General features: G+C 40.4%; 1 protein-coding gene across 19 annotated transcripts in view; it reads right to left on the bottom strand.

Annotated features, from left to right (window-relative positions):
* The window catches only part of SLC44A5 (solute carrier family 44 member 5), a 437,768-nt gene that overhangs the window by 195,960 nt on the left and 225,505 nt on the right, over nucleotides 1-16,303 (bottom strand). For 11 of the 19 annotated variants that reach the window (XM_070078247.1, XM_051857583.2, XM_051857582.2 and 8 more), the window contains one exon: nucleotides 6,763-6,801. The exons of 3 other annotated variants lie outside the window; for them this stretch is intronic. In XM_070078247.1, coding sequence (XP_069934348.1) covers nucleotides 6,763-6,801 — 39 coding nt within the window. The remainder of the gene's footprint in view (nucleotides 1-6,762; nucleotides 6,802-16,303) is intronic. 5 more of the 19 variants (XM_070078251.1, XM_070078254.1, XM_070078244.1 and 2 more) reach the window with 1 other exon arrangement.

The raw sequence follows: 16,303 nt of genomic DNA, 5'->3' as shown, positions 1-16,303 counted from the left end.
AGCCATATACCTGCTCCACATGGCTCATTCCTGGCCTGCTCTCTGTCTGGTATGGACCCAATTTAGCTTCTAGACCTCTGTTCCCTAAATAAAGCCCTCAATTTCCTGTGCATTCCTCTCACGGAATAAAATCCTTAAAACTTTCCATGTTGTCTGGTCTATTTGAGCCAGTATTCAGAATTCTCCTCTGAATAAGTGGCAAGAACCCACAAGGTTATTAATATTGAAAAGTATTAATAAGCAGGAGGATATCATTACCTCACCCCTACTCAGCTTGAAGAAATCAGTGCAGTCCTCACCCAAACGCCTGACAGCAGCCAGGGTTTCTATAAGCAGAGGGAAGAAATGAGGGAGCCCAGGACTAGAGGCAGGCCAGGCTAACTCCATCCCACATCCCTACATCCGTGCCAGCACGTACACACTAAACAACATGGGAGCATTCAGGCATACACCTGTCTTCACACTAGCTATGAAGTAGGCAGGCAAACAGGTTAAAATACATTAGGTTTGTGAGCTGGAAGACCACACCTTCGCCACGCCCCTGTGTGCCCTCATGCCTCTACCTGGGTGCCCACCAGCCAATCAGGTTAATTAACCACTCCCCTTTGGAAGTGGGTTAAAAGTCTGGGACACGGTGTGTGCAGCCCTCTCTTCTTTTCCCTGGTCTCTTGCCAGGAGGGGCTTGCTATAGCCCTGTGGCTCCAGGGCCCGTGGACTTCGGGCCACGTGCCATAGTCTTCCTGGCCTAGATGCTCCTCCACGTGGCTGGTTTCTGGTGCTCGGTATGAACCCAGATTTCCCCCTCTCTCTTAGATAAAGCTCTCACTCTCCTATGCATCTTTCACACTAAATAAAAGTCTAAAATGTACCATGCTGCCTCTTTTATTTATGCCGGTATTTAGAATTCTTCTCTAAATGTTAGGCAAGAACCTTCTCGGGCTTATTAATATGGGGGATTTATTAATAAGCATATGGTGATATTGTATGGCACTCCAAATTCTGGCAACTGTGGCACCCCAGATGGCACTTCTGGGGAACTTTAAGGGGCAACATTTTCATATAGATTTTAGGGGGTCATTTCCTGTATCAGCAGGACAGGACTCTTGCTCTCCTATTTCCCCTCTTGTCCTTATTTCAGCCATCTTTTCCACCACAAGCCATGTTTCTAATTTCTCCTCTTATCCTCATAATCATAGTGCTCCTATTCCTGCCATGTATAATTAACATATCACAGAATTCCTGACAGGAATGTATGACTGCTATGACTCAAGCAATCATGCACAAGTAACACAAGATGGTCCTTCAATCAATCTGATCCAGAGTATAGATACCCCACCCCCATCGATGCCCCATATCAGCAGGAAGTAGCCAGAAAGAAACCAGCATCCCATTTCCTTATCTACATTCAGAGGTAGGATTGATGGAACAAGGACTTTAGCCTCAGCCATTTTAGATTCTTGTTACTCCCACCTTCTTTCAGGAGACCAGCTCTCTCACACCCTATGGTTCCCCACCCCACCCCCTGCATCTTCCCCAGGTTTGGAAGTCAGAGGGCCAAACCTCAAAAACCTGTATAGGGAAGTTCACCTCTGCCTACTGTCCCCACCCCCACCACTGGCCCACGTAAGATATAAAAAAGCCCAGCCCCTGGGGTCTGGGTCCCTTGCCACGTGTTCCGTCCTGTGCACACTGGCAATCGGTTGACCTTTGTGAGTTTATTTTCTTTGAATAAATTCGGTCTGACTGTGAGTTTTATCATGTTTCCTCTATTCTGTGCCCCTTTTTTTCTTACAAGTTCAGCCTTCTAAAGGCTCTTGTCCACACAAATGAAGAATACCTAGTTGTAATATTTAGGGCCAGGAGGCAATTCATCCTCTGAGAGACAGGAAACCAGATTGGATTGCCACAGGAAATACAAGCTTCAATATAAGGAAAGAACTGCTTCCCTGTGAATTAGAAGTGAAATTTACACACGTTTTGTCTAATGAAGAAATACATCTTTCTCTACAAATTTACATTTATTCTCCTCAAGATCCCTCTAGACTTTCTGGAATTCTTATGTGGACTTAAACCTATTTTTAACAATAATTTTCAATTGTTACAACTCTAGCTAACACTGATAGACTGACTGAGAGAAAAAAAGATAGCAATTAAATTATAGGAGAATATTTTAATCCTGGCATTTTTGACACTGGAGGCATTTACCACAAAAACATAAGCCAAGAAAAGCTCAGATTACATAGGAGTTGTCTTGACAAAATTAAAACAACAATGCTAAAAGCATATATAATGAAGTTTTTTCTTTTATGATATGGGTTGAGAAATGTTCCAATGGACTGAAGAATAATATAACTATTACCAACTCTGAAAACTGTAAAAATTGATTTTGGAAGAAATTAAACTTTTATAAAAATTATGAACAGAAAGTAAAATTGAAACTTGCTAAAAGTTCTCATATTTTTATTGATAAAATTGGTAGAAGAATCATCTCTTCTTATAAAATTTGATTGAAAAACTAAATTGGGGAAAAATTATGATCATAAAAAAATGGAGCTAAAACATAATCAATGAAATCTATTTTAAATTTCCATAGAAAAATTTTTATTTCAACTAAAGTAAGTTTAGTAAAATAAGAAAATATAAAGCCAGAAATTGTTTAATGCTGGTCTACAAAAAGTCACTAAGAAATCATATTAACTAATAGATTTTCCTCCAACAAGGAAAAAGAAACTTTTGCTTATTCAAATTCACATAAATCTGATTTAAATATTGGTATTTAGAAATGGAATCAAAATAACTCATTTAAATTGGGTCAAAGCATCAGAATCATATTGTGAGAGTCCAAATAGCCAATATCAAAAATAGTAAATTGTCCATTAGGCTTATATATTTATTTTTATTATCCTGATATTTACCTGCTAAATACATTAAAACTTACTTAATTAGTAAGCTGAATAGTGTGATTGAGGAAAGAAGTAATATTAAATCATGAATATTTGTGCTTCAAAATTTTTTTTCAAGAGCCAGGAGCTTCTTCCAGGTCTCCCACATGGGTGCAGTGTCCCAAGTACTTGGGCTATCCGTTGCTGCTTTTCCAGGCACATTATCAGGGAGCTAGATGGGAAATGGAGCAGCTGGGACTCTAACTGATACACATATAGGATGTCAGTGCTGCAGAAGGCAGTTCAATCCCTTATGCAACAGCACTGGCCCTTATTGAAATTTTAAATAACAACTAGGGTCTTCCTCAGTTCACTACTTGATTTCAAGAATAGAAATTACAGTTAAAAAATGATTCCTTTGATTGCTCTATGGAGAAGCGACAAGAGTAGGTCAACAGCTGCAGCATTAAACCAATTGAGAGGCTAAGGTAGTATGCAATGAGAAAGGATAGTGGTTTGAATGAAGTGATGCAGAGGAGATGGAGAAAAAAAAAAAAACACCTTTACTGGAGGCTGGAAGACAGGCACAAGAACAGATCTGGTAGGTTTTAAAGTTGAATCAACAAGTCTGAAGCAAGAAAGGGCAATCAGGACTAAAGATATTAATCTAGGAGTTAACAGCATTGACTATGATATTTAGAACTATGGGACCAAACGTCATTACCTAGAAATATTAAAGAGAAAATGCATCATGTTGGGCTCTCCAACACTGAATCTCTGTATTTTAGAAACTAAGCAGAGGAGAACAAAAGACAGAAAGAAATCAGGAGAATGTGGTATCATAGAAAGAAGACAGTCAAGAAACAAATGGCTGGGGCTGGCGTTGTGGTACAGCAAGTTAAGCCAACACTTGTGAAGCTGGCATCTCATTCCAGTTCAAGTCCCAGTTGCTCTGCTTCTGATCCAGCTTCCTGCTGAGAAGGCAGAGGAGGATAGCCCAATTTCTTGGGTCTTTGTCACTCATGTGGAAGATCTGATGGAATTCCTGGCTCCTAACTTTGGAATGGTCCAGCTGTAGCTGTTGCAGTCTTTTGAGGAGTGAACCCGTGATTGGCAAAATCAATCTCTCCCCAACCCCCAGCCCCGCAAATGGCCAAACTAGGGGCTGGGGCTGTGGTGTATTGGGTAAAGCTACCACTTGTAGTGCCAGCATCCCATATGAGCACTGGTTCGAGTCCACTTCTGATCCAGCTCTCTGCACCTGCATGGGAGACCAGAGGAAGCTCCTGGCTCCAAGCTTCGGATAGACACAGCAAAAGCTGTTGTGGCCAACTGGGGAGTGAAGCAGTGGATGGAAGACCTCTCTCTCTTTCTCTGCCTCTGTCTCTGCCTCTCTGTAACTCTGCCTTTCAAATAAATGAACTTAAAAAAAAATGGCCAAAATAGCCAGAGCTGGGCCAAGCTGAAGCCAGGAGCCAGGAACTCCATCTGGGTCTCCCATGTGGGTGGCAGGAATTCAAGTACTTGAAACATTATCTGTTGCTTCCCAGGCTCAGCAGCAGAAAACTGGATTGGAAGTAGAGTATGCAGGGCTTGAACTGGCACTCTGATGTGAGACATGGGTGTGTCCTAGGTGGCAGCTTAACCTGTGCCACAATGCCTGACCCTGGTTAAGTTTTCTTTAACACCAAGCTGTTAAAAAGAAGTGAGTGAAAGGAACTGAGAAGAAAAGACATAAATGGCACCAAAAAGTACAATATCCATTCACTCATTCACCTGTAATTCCTAGGTGTAACACTCAGAATTTGGGAGTGTCTCCCCCTACCCTGTCCCCAATACAGATGCACTTTACTGATACAAAACCAACAGTTCCTCCTCAGCCATGATTCAGCAATGAGTGCCCACGTTTATAGCTGCTCTAGGAGAAAAACAGTTGCCCGGATCTCAGGGCAATATCTTATGTTGTACTTTCACCCTTTTTATGTCTCCCATCTACCCAAGCAAAAGCAGCAGTCAGTGGTGCTTACTGCCTTAGACTAATTTATATCAGAAGTGGAGTGCCTATTTTTCTTTGGCTCATTTATCTCAAAAAATTTGTCAGAAAGATGAGGGTTTTAATCTATGGTTAATTACTTCATCTTAATTGAGAAGACAAGGTTTATGATTGAAAACATAACTCAGATCATACTGAGGAGTAAAACATTACTTTGATTCATGATACATTTTGAGGTATAATAATTAACTGACATCTGATGGCACAAAAAGGCTTGACTTCTATTTTTTCTAAGATAGGGAAAAAAACTGGTGATATATTTCTCACCTCTTTATCTGAATCCCTAGGATTAGGAAATTATAGATGGAAATTTACAAAATAGCCTCTACAAAAGATCTTTTTACCTACTTTTCTACCTTACAAAATCATACGCTATCAAGTTAACAAAATCTATATGAAAGAACTTTGAAACTATAAAATGATAGCAAAATGTGAGAACAAATAATATAAGTAGACAACACTAAATTGCATAAAAGTGAATAAAAGTGCTTTGGGGCCGGCGCCGCGGCTCACTAGGCTAATCCTCCGCCTAGCGGCGCCGGCACACCGGGTTCTAGTCCCGGTCGGGGCGCCGGATTCTGTCCCGGTTGCCCCTCTTCCAGGCCAGCCCTCTGCTGTGGCCCGGGAGTGCAGTGGAGGATGGCCCAGGTGCTTGGGCCCTGCACCCCATGGGAGACCAGGAAAAGCACCTGGCTCCTGGCTCCTGCCATCGGATCGGTGCGGTGCGCCGGCCGCAGCGCGCCGGCCGCGGCGGCCATTGGAGGGTGAACCAACGGCAAAAGGAAGACCTTTCTCTCTGTCTCTCTCTCTCTCACTGTCCACTCTGCCTGTCAAAAAATTAAAAAAAAAAAAAAAAAAAAAAAGTGCTTTGGGCACAGATGCAGAAAAGTACATATATAATAACCATTTTTAAAATAAATTTATTATAATTGACCAATAATTGTATATATTTATGAGGTATAAAGTAGTGTTCTGATTTATACATACTAGAAAAATTAGGTTAGGTTAATTAACATATCTATCACTTCATCATGGAGATCACAGTTATTTCAAAATTGCTACATATGTTTTACATTTTCACCACACGTAAATCTTTTTAGTTGAGGATTTCAGATCCCAGTAATGTTGGAAGTAATAAAATTACTTATTTGTACATCTCAGAGGCAATGAGAGTATACAAGGGAAGAAAATTCTTGAAGCCAGGGCTGCTCAAATTTTCATTTCCATATGAATCACCTGAGAATCTTAAAAAAGTGTAGATTGACTCAGTAAGTATGGACCAGATCTCAAGACTCTGCCATTCTCACTCTCAAGGGTTGTCTGTCCAAGGCTGCTCTACAGAAAAGAATCTAAGTAGCAAGATGCAACTATATGGTATTGCTGGAGAGAGACAGGTGTTACAAAACAAACATGCCATGGGGGTAAAATATTCATAGTGGCATGAAAGCTTGACAGTGGAGCTCTTTGTTGGAGAGATCTGCACAAGACTCACATGTGACAAAGTCACCTGCAGAGATGGAAGGATGGGAAGAAAACAAGATGTATGTGCTGACCTGGGATAGTAGTAAAAGTGTCAGGGACTGCATGGTGCTCTCTCTGAGGTATGGAGGAAGGGTTCTTTCTCAACTCCAAAGGGAAGGAGCCCTTCAGGAGGGTGATTCAGCCACTTGAAAGAAGGATTCAGCAACCCTCAGTACACAATTATCCTTTACGAACCAAATATTTAAATGTTCCTAGATTCTGAAAAATCATATATTTCTTTATGGATATACTATCATGAAAGATTCTTAGACTAATTTAGCTCTTAACACTCAGACTATGACTTACCAAAGTCCTGTTCCTCAAAGGGACTGTCTGGTGGCTCTTCTAGGAAAAAGCACAAAGGGCAAGATATCTTTATTTGTAGGGATCAGTTACACTGGAGCTCCCTACCCATCTCTCCCTGTCTGGAAAGCTCCTGGTCCTTGGACTTTACACACAGACTAACTTAAGGTCGGTTGAACTAGCTGGACAAACACAGTTGTCTCATGGAGGACTGATTCCACAACCCCTATGGATACCAAAATCTGTATTCTTATGTTTCTCCTATAAAATGGTGTGGTGTTCACATGTGACCAATGGACATCTTTCTGTGCACTTTAATTATATTTAGATCACTTAAAATAACTAATACAATGAAGAGGTTACACTGTATTGTTTGGAGAATATGGCAAGAAAAAAAGTCTACAGTGTAGAGGCAACCATTGTTGCCTAACTGTATAGCACATGTCAGGAATAATGGAACATTTTCCATTGGCTGATTGAATTCACTGATGCAGAACCCACAGATACATATTCAATACCCAAATCCACTGATAATGAGCACTTAATATTAAGTAGATATTTTTTAGAAGTATGAAGAGGCAAGAGGCTGGAGGGCGGGGGGATATAGCTGTCAGCTTTTGTTTTTGCCCTTGTGTGGTATGACACAGGTGATATTGTATAGACCCCAAAAATTTATCCCTAAGAAATGAGGCACTTTGTGTAACTTCACCTTTGATTTTAACCTTAGAAGACATAGTAGTTAAGAAAACTTAATATACACTGAATACTTTTAATTACATGCAGATAGCCAATGTAGACTAGGCAAAAGAGATGTAACTCAAATTCAGAAATCCCATATTTATCACATATATAAGACCTTTACCTTTAACAAAAGGCCCCATTTACTAGCTATGGCTGTAATCCATTCAATTTGTAAGGTGCAATTTATGGTTATTTGGAGAGGGAGGATGTAACATAGTGTAAGGAGCAATGATAGCACAGTAAGGCTTTAACTTTCACATATGATAAACAAAAACGTTAACACTTTCTATGAACATCTTGTTGCTGGGTGCTTGATCAGACTTGCCAATCCAATAATTAAAGCTACTGAGAAGAATCCTCATTCCAGACCCAATGGACAGAAATTACAGCACTTGGTCTCAGCATGCTGCTTCTCATTAATTTAGCTAGGAGTTGCAGATCACTGAAAGTCATAGTTGGCTTAAAGATTCCAGAGAAATCAAACATGTGTAAACTGTGCACTTGGGAAGGATAATATTAAGTATAACTAAAATAGTAACTAATTTCTGAACACTTACTATGCATTAGGTGAAAAGACTAATTTGCATAGTCCCATTTAATATTCAGAACAACCATTGCAGTTATTAGAATAATAAATTCTCTAGCGTGGATGTTTGGCACAATGGTTGAGCTGTCACATGGGACATCGACATCCTATATCGTAGTGTCTGGGTTCAGGTCCAGCTCTGCCTCCAATCCAGTGTCCTATTAATGTGTACTGGGGGAATCAACAGGTGACAGCTCAAGTACTTGGGTCTCTTCCACTCATGTGGGAGACCCAGATTGAGCCCCTGGCTCCCATCCTGGTCTCCCTCCTAGGTGTAAGGAGCTCAGGCACTTGATCCATCTTCTACTGTTTTCTCAGGCACATTAGCAGGGACCTGGGTTGGAAGTGGAGCTCTCAAGATTCAAACTGTCACTCACATGGGATGCTGGCATTGCAAGGAGTGGCTTTACCCACTCTACTACAATGCTGGCTCTGAATAAAAGTTTTTAAAAAGCAGTGTGCAGCCATTAGGAATTATCTGTTCTCTTCGAAAAGGAAAAACAAGTTTCCAAGGACAATGTGAATATTAAAATCTGATCATTTGGAGTCACACTGCTAGTTAGTGGAGGATCTAGAAGTCAACTGGGGTCTGAGTGGCTCAGGAGTCCACATAGAAACAACATAATTGCTAGCCTCTAGTAGTTTCAGATGGATCACAAAATAAAAATCATTCATAAAGTTTTCAGGATGTGACCTTACATATACACATCTTAAGACACCTGCTGGTCCACATTCACCAGGACAGTGACCATTTCCAAGGACATACAGGTTTCAGACTTACTGCCAAATAAACAGACAACCATACTACAGAAATGGCTCTATCTTACCAGTTTATTATAAGAGCATCTATGTACAAGGCTTGGTGCTCTAGGGGCAGAATAAAATCTCCAAATCGTATTCTAACCACTTTCATTCCTGTTCATGGGTCATAAACCACAAGACTGACTTTTAGTATATTTAAAAAAAAATAAATAAAATTTGAGCCGGCGCCACGGCTCAATAGGCTAATCCTCCTCCTTGCGGAGCCAGCACACCGGGTTCTAGTCCCGGTCGGGGCGCCGGATTCTGTCCCAGTTGCCCCTCTTCCAGGCCAGCTCTCTGCTGTGGTCAGGGAGTGCAGTGGAGGATGGCCCAAGTGCTTGGGCCCTGCACCCCATGGGAGACCAGGATAAGTACCTGGCTCCTGCCATTGGATCAGCACGGTGCGCCGGCCACAGCGCGCCGGCCGCGGCGGCCATTGAAGGGTGAATCAACGGCAAAGGAAGACCTTTCTCTCTGTCTCTCTCTCTCACTGTCCACTCTGCCTGTCAAAAAAAATAAAAAAAATTAAAAAAGTAAAATAAAATTTGGTATTAAAAATAACATGTGTTATCATATTAAAAAGTCACGTCACAACAGTTTTTACACCATACACTTCTAATAAAACACTAGTTCATATAATAACAGTGGTCAGCCTCTATCTCAAGCCTCTTACTCCTATTGTCCCCTGCTTTCCCAGATACATACACTAGTACATTCCAGACCAACAGTCCAGACCCATCTAGAATCCAAGAAGGAGTCAAAAGTACGGAAGGGAGCATGTCACTTAGTTAGGCCCTGGCAGGTGAGAAGGGGAAGGAGAATGGTAGTTACTCACTATAATGGAGATGTTTTACATTTGTGAAACTCCTCACAACAACCCTACATGGTATCATCATACCTCCATCACAGATGAGAAAACCCAAATTCAGAGTGCGGAAAGTACTTAACCAAGATGTCCATTATCACGATTAAAAATAAAACAAAACAAATCAATAAAGCAGGACACATGTGCTAATCCCCTGTCTTCCTAGATGAACACTATATAACTATATTGATTTTTATTCCTCCTCATATTTTGCAGAATGAATTAAAAAATCAAAGTTCATTTTCCTGTATAATCAATTTACAAAATCATTGAGTTAGCTTCTGTATAAGCTTGTGTCTTCTTCAAAAGCTGTTTGTAAGAACATTCACATCTTTTGCATACTGCTTTGTATCCTGTATATACCCCAGAGTCAAGTTATTCTGACACTACAAACGCCTGGGAAACTGAAATCCGGAATGAGATAAGTTCCTGGATTTGCATCCTGCCTAGTCACATCTAGTGCAGTAAATGTAGATGAACTTTCAGATAGGGAGCCAGGAGACTTGAACTTTCCAGTCTGATTGCTGTGCTTTTCATCACACTTCATTCCCTTCTGTCTTTCTGGCTTGGAAGGTGCTTGGGGGGATTAGGATTGGTTGGAAATGGAGGTAAAGGAAGCAGAAGTAATGAGTGGAACTAGGATGGAAATTGGCGTGAGGGTTGTATTCCTATTATGTCAGTCTGGGATCTTATTAAAAAGAGCCAGGATCCTAGTTGCATATTCAAGTTCAGACCACTAATGATGTACTAAGCAGATATTATGTTTCTCCTGATATGACGCAACAGATGTTATACAGCACCCCTAGGATGTAGTCTGGTCCAAAATGTTCAGAGACACTCCTGTAGAAGAACCAGGCAAACCAGAAAGTGAGATATTCTGCAGGGCAACAGATCAATGTCAGATGAAAAGGGGACCACGCTAACTAGAGAAGACTTAAGGGACATAACAACCAGATGCAAAATCTGGTCCTGTGTTTTGTTCTTGTTTGTACAGAATGTTAAAAAGGGTGTTTTGGAACAGTTAGGGACTTTTGACTATTAGATTAAGTTAATATTTGTTGAACTGGAAAGGTGGACATTGTTAACAGAAAAAAAGGAAGTAGCAAAAAGCATGTAAAACAAAATCTCATTTTTGTAAAAAATATTATAGATCTGGAAAGAACATGGTAAAGATTATATTGGTGAATTAATAGAATAAGCTGATTTAGTGTAATTTTGCTTCAATGTATTTTCTAACTTTTTATGATGGGCATAAAACTGTTTTTATAGTAGCAAAATTTCTTTTGATTCAAAAAGAATTCAGTTTGGAAATTGAAGTACATGGTCCTTCCCACAGAGCCAGAGTAGAGAGGACTAGTTAATTACATCATAACAGTAGATAGACTATTCAGGAGTTAAACTAATAGGCAATGCATTTTTCATTATCACCCTAACTTCTATCTACCCTTCAGTTTCGGGCACCAGAGAAGAGCCCAAGCACTCACTCAGCCTTTGAGTTGCTCTAGGATTCCTGTTACTGCCAGCAGCTTTCTCCCACCCTTGTGTGGGGCCCATCAGCAAGCGAGTCTGGGCTTGTGCTTTAGTGGGTTTGCCCAAGGCTCCATTTTCCTCCATTGAGCTCATGAACTAGGCTTTGGCCCTGAAGCCCTCCTTTACTTCTGCCAATGCCAGGACTGAATCTTGCTCTAGGGACTCTAACTCCCTGCCTTGAATTTATCTAAAAATGGAAAGAATGCTCAGAACCAAGATGTTGCTATTTGTCTGGATTTCCAGCACCTTCTCCTGGCAAGACTTACCACTGTTGTGCCCTCCCTAACAAAATTGGACCACCTTTGGCTGCTGTTGCCTGCCCAAATTGCCCATTCTTGGCATACCCATTATACCGCAGTAGGCAAGGTGTCTGGCCTTATAGAGTCAGCCTCTGCAGCCAGTTTCATTTCCCACTCTGTCCTGGCCTCCACTTTCACCCCACTTACTGGCCCCTCTGGGAGAGATATATAATCTGTAAGCCCAAGATCTGATGGAAGCCTACTTCTGCTTAGAGGTTGGTTATAAACACCTTAGTTAGAGCTAAGGCGGGCACAGCCACGTCCAAAAGCTCATTATTTTATTTCTTCCTGAATGTATTCATTCATTTAGCAAGCAGTTATTGATCTTCTACTGGATATCAAACACTGTGTTGGGTACCGAAACTATATAAACAAACAAGGACTATATAATGAAACTATATAAATGAACTCCCTGTCTTCATGGAGTTATTTGTAATCCTAAGGGAGAAAGACATAAGCAAATTAGCTCAACAATAATTATTTACCTGAAAATGTGATATGATAGGTACTATAAAGGAGAAGCAAGTACCAGGTATGAAGAAAGCATTAAATCTGAAATTTAAAGGTGAGACTTTGCAAGATGGTTAGCAGCCTTAGCCAAGGGCAAGCATGGGTAGGGAGCTTGTGATAGGAAGAAAGCTGGCAGCTATGAGGAACCAAATCAAGGCCATTGGGCTGAGGGACACCATGCAAGGGATTGAGAGAGGTGAGCTGGGCTGGAGAAGCAGGACAAATTGACACATCTGGCTGCCATATCAAAGGCTTATATTAGTCCCCACTTGTATGCCCTTGTAAAAATATATACTTGGGCCCTGAGGTCAGAGATGGATCTAAGGCTACTGAATATCATCTGAAACTTTTTTGTTCTCAGAAAAAAATACTATTTCTGCTGAGTCCAAAAAGATAGCAATATTCTTTGCATCATGATCATGTACTGGAAACAAATCAAAAATCATGATTCTATGCTTCAGTAATCTTTTTTGCAGCTCTAGTAGACACAAATTAAAGAAAAACATAGTTGAGGGCCCGGAGCTGTGGTGCAGTGGGTTAACGCCCTGGCCAGAAGCACTGGCAACCCATATGGGCACCAGTTCTAGTCCCAGCTGCTCTTCTTACCATCTAGCTCTCTGCTATAGCCTGGGAAAGCAGTAGAAGATGGCCCAAGTCTTTGGGCTCCTGCACCCATGTGGGAGACCCGGAAGAAGCTCCTGGCTCCTGGCTTCAGATCAGCGCAGCTCTGGCTGTTGCGGCCAGTTGGGGAGTAAACCATCAGATGGAAGACCTCTCTCTCTGTCTCTCCTCTCTCTGTGTAACTCTGACTTTCAAATAAATAAATAAATAAATCTTAAAAAAAAAAAAAAGAAAGAAAAACATAGTTGAGTTAAAGCAATAGAGGAAGGGTCAGAAAATACAGACCACACAAGAGGTGCTTAACTCAGACAAAAAAAAAAATGCAAATAATGAAAATCTGTAAAAACAGATTTAAAAAAAATACAAAGTAGTTACAGGAAAGAGTTTTAGTTTACCACATTTTAGCAATTAGAAATTGTGTATATTTTTTTTTGACAGGCAGAGTGGACAGTGAGAGACAGAGAGACAGAGAGAAAGGTCTTCCTTTGCCGTTGGTTCACCTTCCAATGGCCGCCGCGGCCAGTGCGCTGCGGCCGGCGCACCGCGCTGATCCGATGGCAGGAGCCAGGTACTTATCCTGGTCTCCCATGGGGTGCAGGGCCCAAGGACTTGGGCCATCCTCCACTGCACTCCCTGGCCACAGCAGAGAGCTGGCCTGGAAGAGGGGCAACTGGGACAGAATTTGGCGCCCTGACCGGGACTAGAACCCGGTGTGCCAGCGCCGCAAGGCGGATGATTAGCATAGTGAGCCGCAGCGCTGGCCAGAAATTGTGTATATTTTCATGAAATTAAAAACTTTTAAAAACTTGTAGCCTGAAAAAATACATTTCAGACAGTTGAGATTTCTGCATAGCCATGGCAGAGTCAAAGAAGGCCTGGCCTAGCACCATCTCTCACTCCCTAGGGACCTCTGGCAAAGATTTTTGTATCTGTTTTCTCCTCAGCAAACCAAGATGGAGCTCAGTCATAGAGTTGTAAAGTAATATTTGAAATGCTCTCCACCATTTCTATCACTTAATAGGTACTTGGTGAATGTTAAGCCCTTTTCCTGTAGAACACAAAAGCTCCAAAAGATAGTAACACATGAAAATAAAATAGGTGGATGAAAATAAGGAGCAATTGATTCAGAAGAGACAAGGTCTTGGTCTATTTCTGTGATCCTAAAGTCACATTATTAGCATACAGTGGGTGCTCAAGAAATTTTGAAAAATGAGTGAGAATAATATGAATCTATTTTAATTATTACTCAAAAAAAGTTAAATGATAATTAAGGCATTCAGATCTGGCTGAAGAGCCCATGAGAGTATTTTAGGCATGGAAAGAACAGATCATCAAAGAAGGAGATACCTTTCTCTGAAGAGAAGAGAGAACTTCCACTTTGACTATGACCTTGTCTAAGTAAGATTGTAGTTGGCGAACTCAAAAGGCTTCCATAGCCTTGGCAGCTCATGACAAGAGCCTCAGGTGATCACTGACATCATAAATAAGAGTGTTAACTGTTAAACCAACAACAGGAGTCACTGTGCACTTACTCCCCATGTAGGACCTCTGTCCTTAATGTGTTGTACTATGCAAATTAACGGTAAAACTACTACTCAAACAGTACTCTATACTTTGTGTGTCTGTGTGGGTGCAGTCTGTTGAAATCTTTACTTAGTATATACTAAGTTGATCTTCTGTATATAAAGATAATTGAAAACGAATCTTGATGAAGAATGGGATGGGAGAAGGAGTGGGAGATAGAATGGTTGTGTGTGGGAGGGAGATAATGGGGGGGGAGAGCCACTATAATTCAAAAGTTGCACTTTGGAAATTTATATTTATTAAATAAAAGTTGAAAAAAAAAATAGTCATGCCAAACACAGCTATAGTGCATTGCGATTCCAAAGCCTATCCATTTGGTTGTCTAGGGGCTTTTGTCATTATAATAAACCCTCTCCACCACATAAATACATATAAGCATAAAAATACACATTTTTCAGGATTTCTCCACTCACATTTTTTATCTAGTTCTCCCTTTCAAGACTTTCCTCAATTAATTCTTTCTTGTTGAGAAATTTTGATATAATGTGTCTAACTTTTAAATCCTTTCACTAGATGTCTTTAACACTCTATGGTGGATTTTAGTATAATATTTTAGAATGAAATTGGGCAACTACATTTATTTGTATTAAGTACATCTTAATAGACGCCCCAAAAGAGAGAAACAAACACAAATACTTGCATACACTGTGGCATCAAGGTGATGGGCGGCAGACAAGGGGAGGTACAGAGAGTTTAGGTTTGGCAGTAATATGCCATCTGTGACTTCTTCATGTAATTAAGTACCTGCTATGCCTATTTCCAAGGCAAGCCATGTTCCCTAATCTATACCATTGTTTCATTTGTGATTTTTTTAAAAAAAGGTCAATCTCTGTGGCCAAGAAAATAATAATAATAATAATAATAATCCAACCAAATAAACAAGCAAAAAACAAACCAAACCAAACAAAAAACCACCAAGGGTTTATTATATGAAGAAGGTCCATGACTCCACAAATGTCATCCTACATACATACATCCTCCATGAGCTCATTTCCCATAGTCAAGAATCAGTAATCCTCTTTGTATAATGCTGTAATGGTATATGGTGAGGAAGGAGAGAAAAGGAAAGGTAGAAACTGAGTAGAAGACAGAATCTAATTGCTCCACATAAAATCACAAAATTGAAAATGATCCTGAAGAGTTTGTAAAAAACTGACATAATTTATTTTGCACTGTATTTTGAGGAAGGGAGTGTGTAGAAATGGCAGTTGATACATTTATTTGATATTCTTAAATAAAAACAAATGTTTAATGTTTTCATTCAATCAACTTTAGCTGAGTATCTGCTCTGTGCTAACAGTGTGACACCAGGGCCATACAGAAATAGATAGACCCTATTTGTGTCCTTGAATAGTTTGCAATTGAAAGACAGTGAGAATTCTACATATCTCTTGAAAGCAAGTGACAGAAAATAAGGATGTTGCCATGCTAAGACAGAGAAGAAAAAAATGAGATGTGTGATGACTGAAGTATCGAGCATGGAAGTTAGCAGCTTCAAGGAGTCAAGTTGGACTACTGGCATGATGGTGAATTCCATCTTTAATACTGGAAGCATAGTCAATGTCAGAGTTTTATTCAGGCTAATGAGCCCAGAGAGCAAATTAAGTTTAAAAAATGACATTCAGCAACCTTTACTCATTCAGTAGAAGATCTTAAATATATCTGAGAGATGAAGGGGAAGGGAATCTCAAGGAGGCAGAAATGAAGCAGGAAAAGCTAAATATGGCCCATGAAATAGGTTATGCAAATTTGGTGCAAAAATACTTGTCAATTCCCCAATCTTCAAGAGAAATCTGAAGGTTACTCTAAAGATCACTCTCCACATATTCATTTCCCTTTGGAGAATGTCTAATTATGTTTCCCCCTCTAAAGATTAGAAGCACAGCCATAGCCATACTTCAGTAGAAGTCATACACAAAAAGAAGAAAAACTGTACAAATGGAATGAGCTTGAGCTACCAAGTATCTTATGTAATGGACATACAGAAAGGATTAGACAACCACAAAA

Source organism: Oryctolagus cuniculus, chromosome 7, assembly GCF_964237555.1.
Source record: "Oryctolagus cuniculus chromosome 7, mOryCun1.1, whole genome shotgun sequence".
NCBI classification, from domain to species: Eukaryota; Metazoa; Chordata; class Mammalia; order Lagomorpha; family Leporidae; genus Oryctolagus; species Oryctolagus cuniculus.
This window is presented reverse-complemented; position numbering and strand designations above follow the sequence as displayed.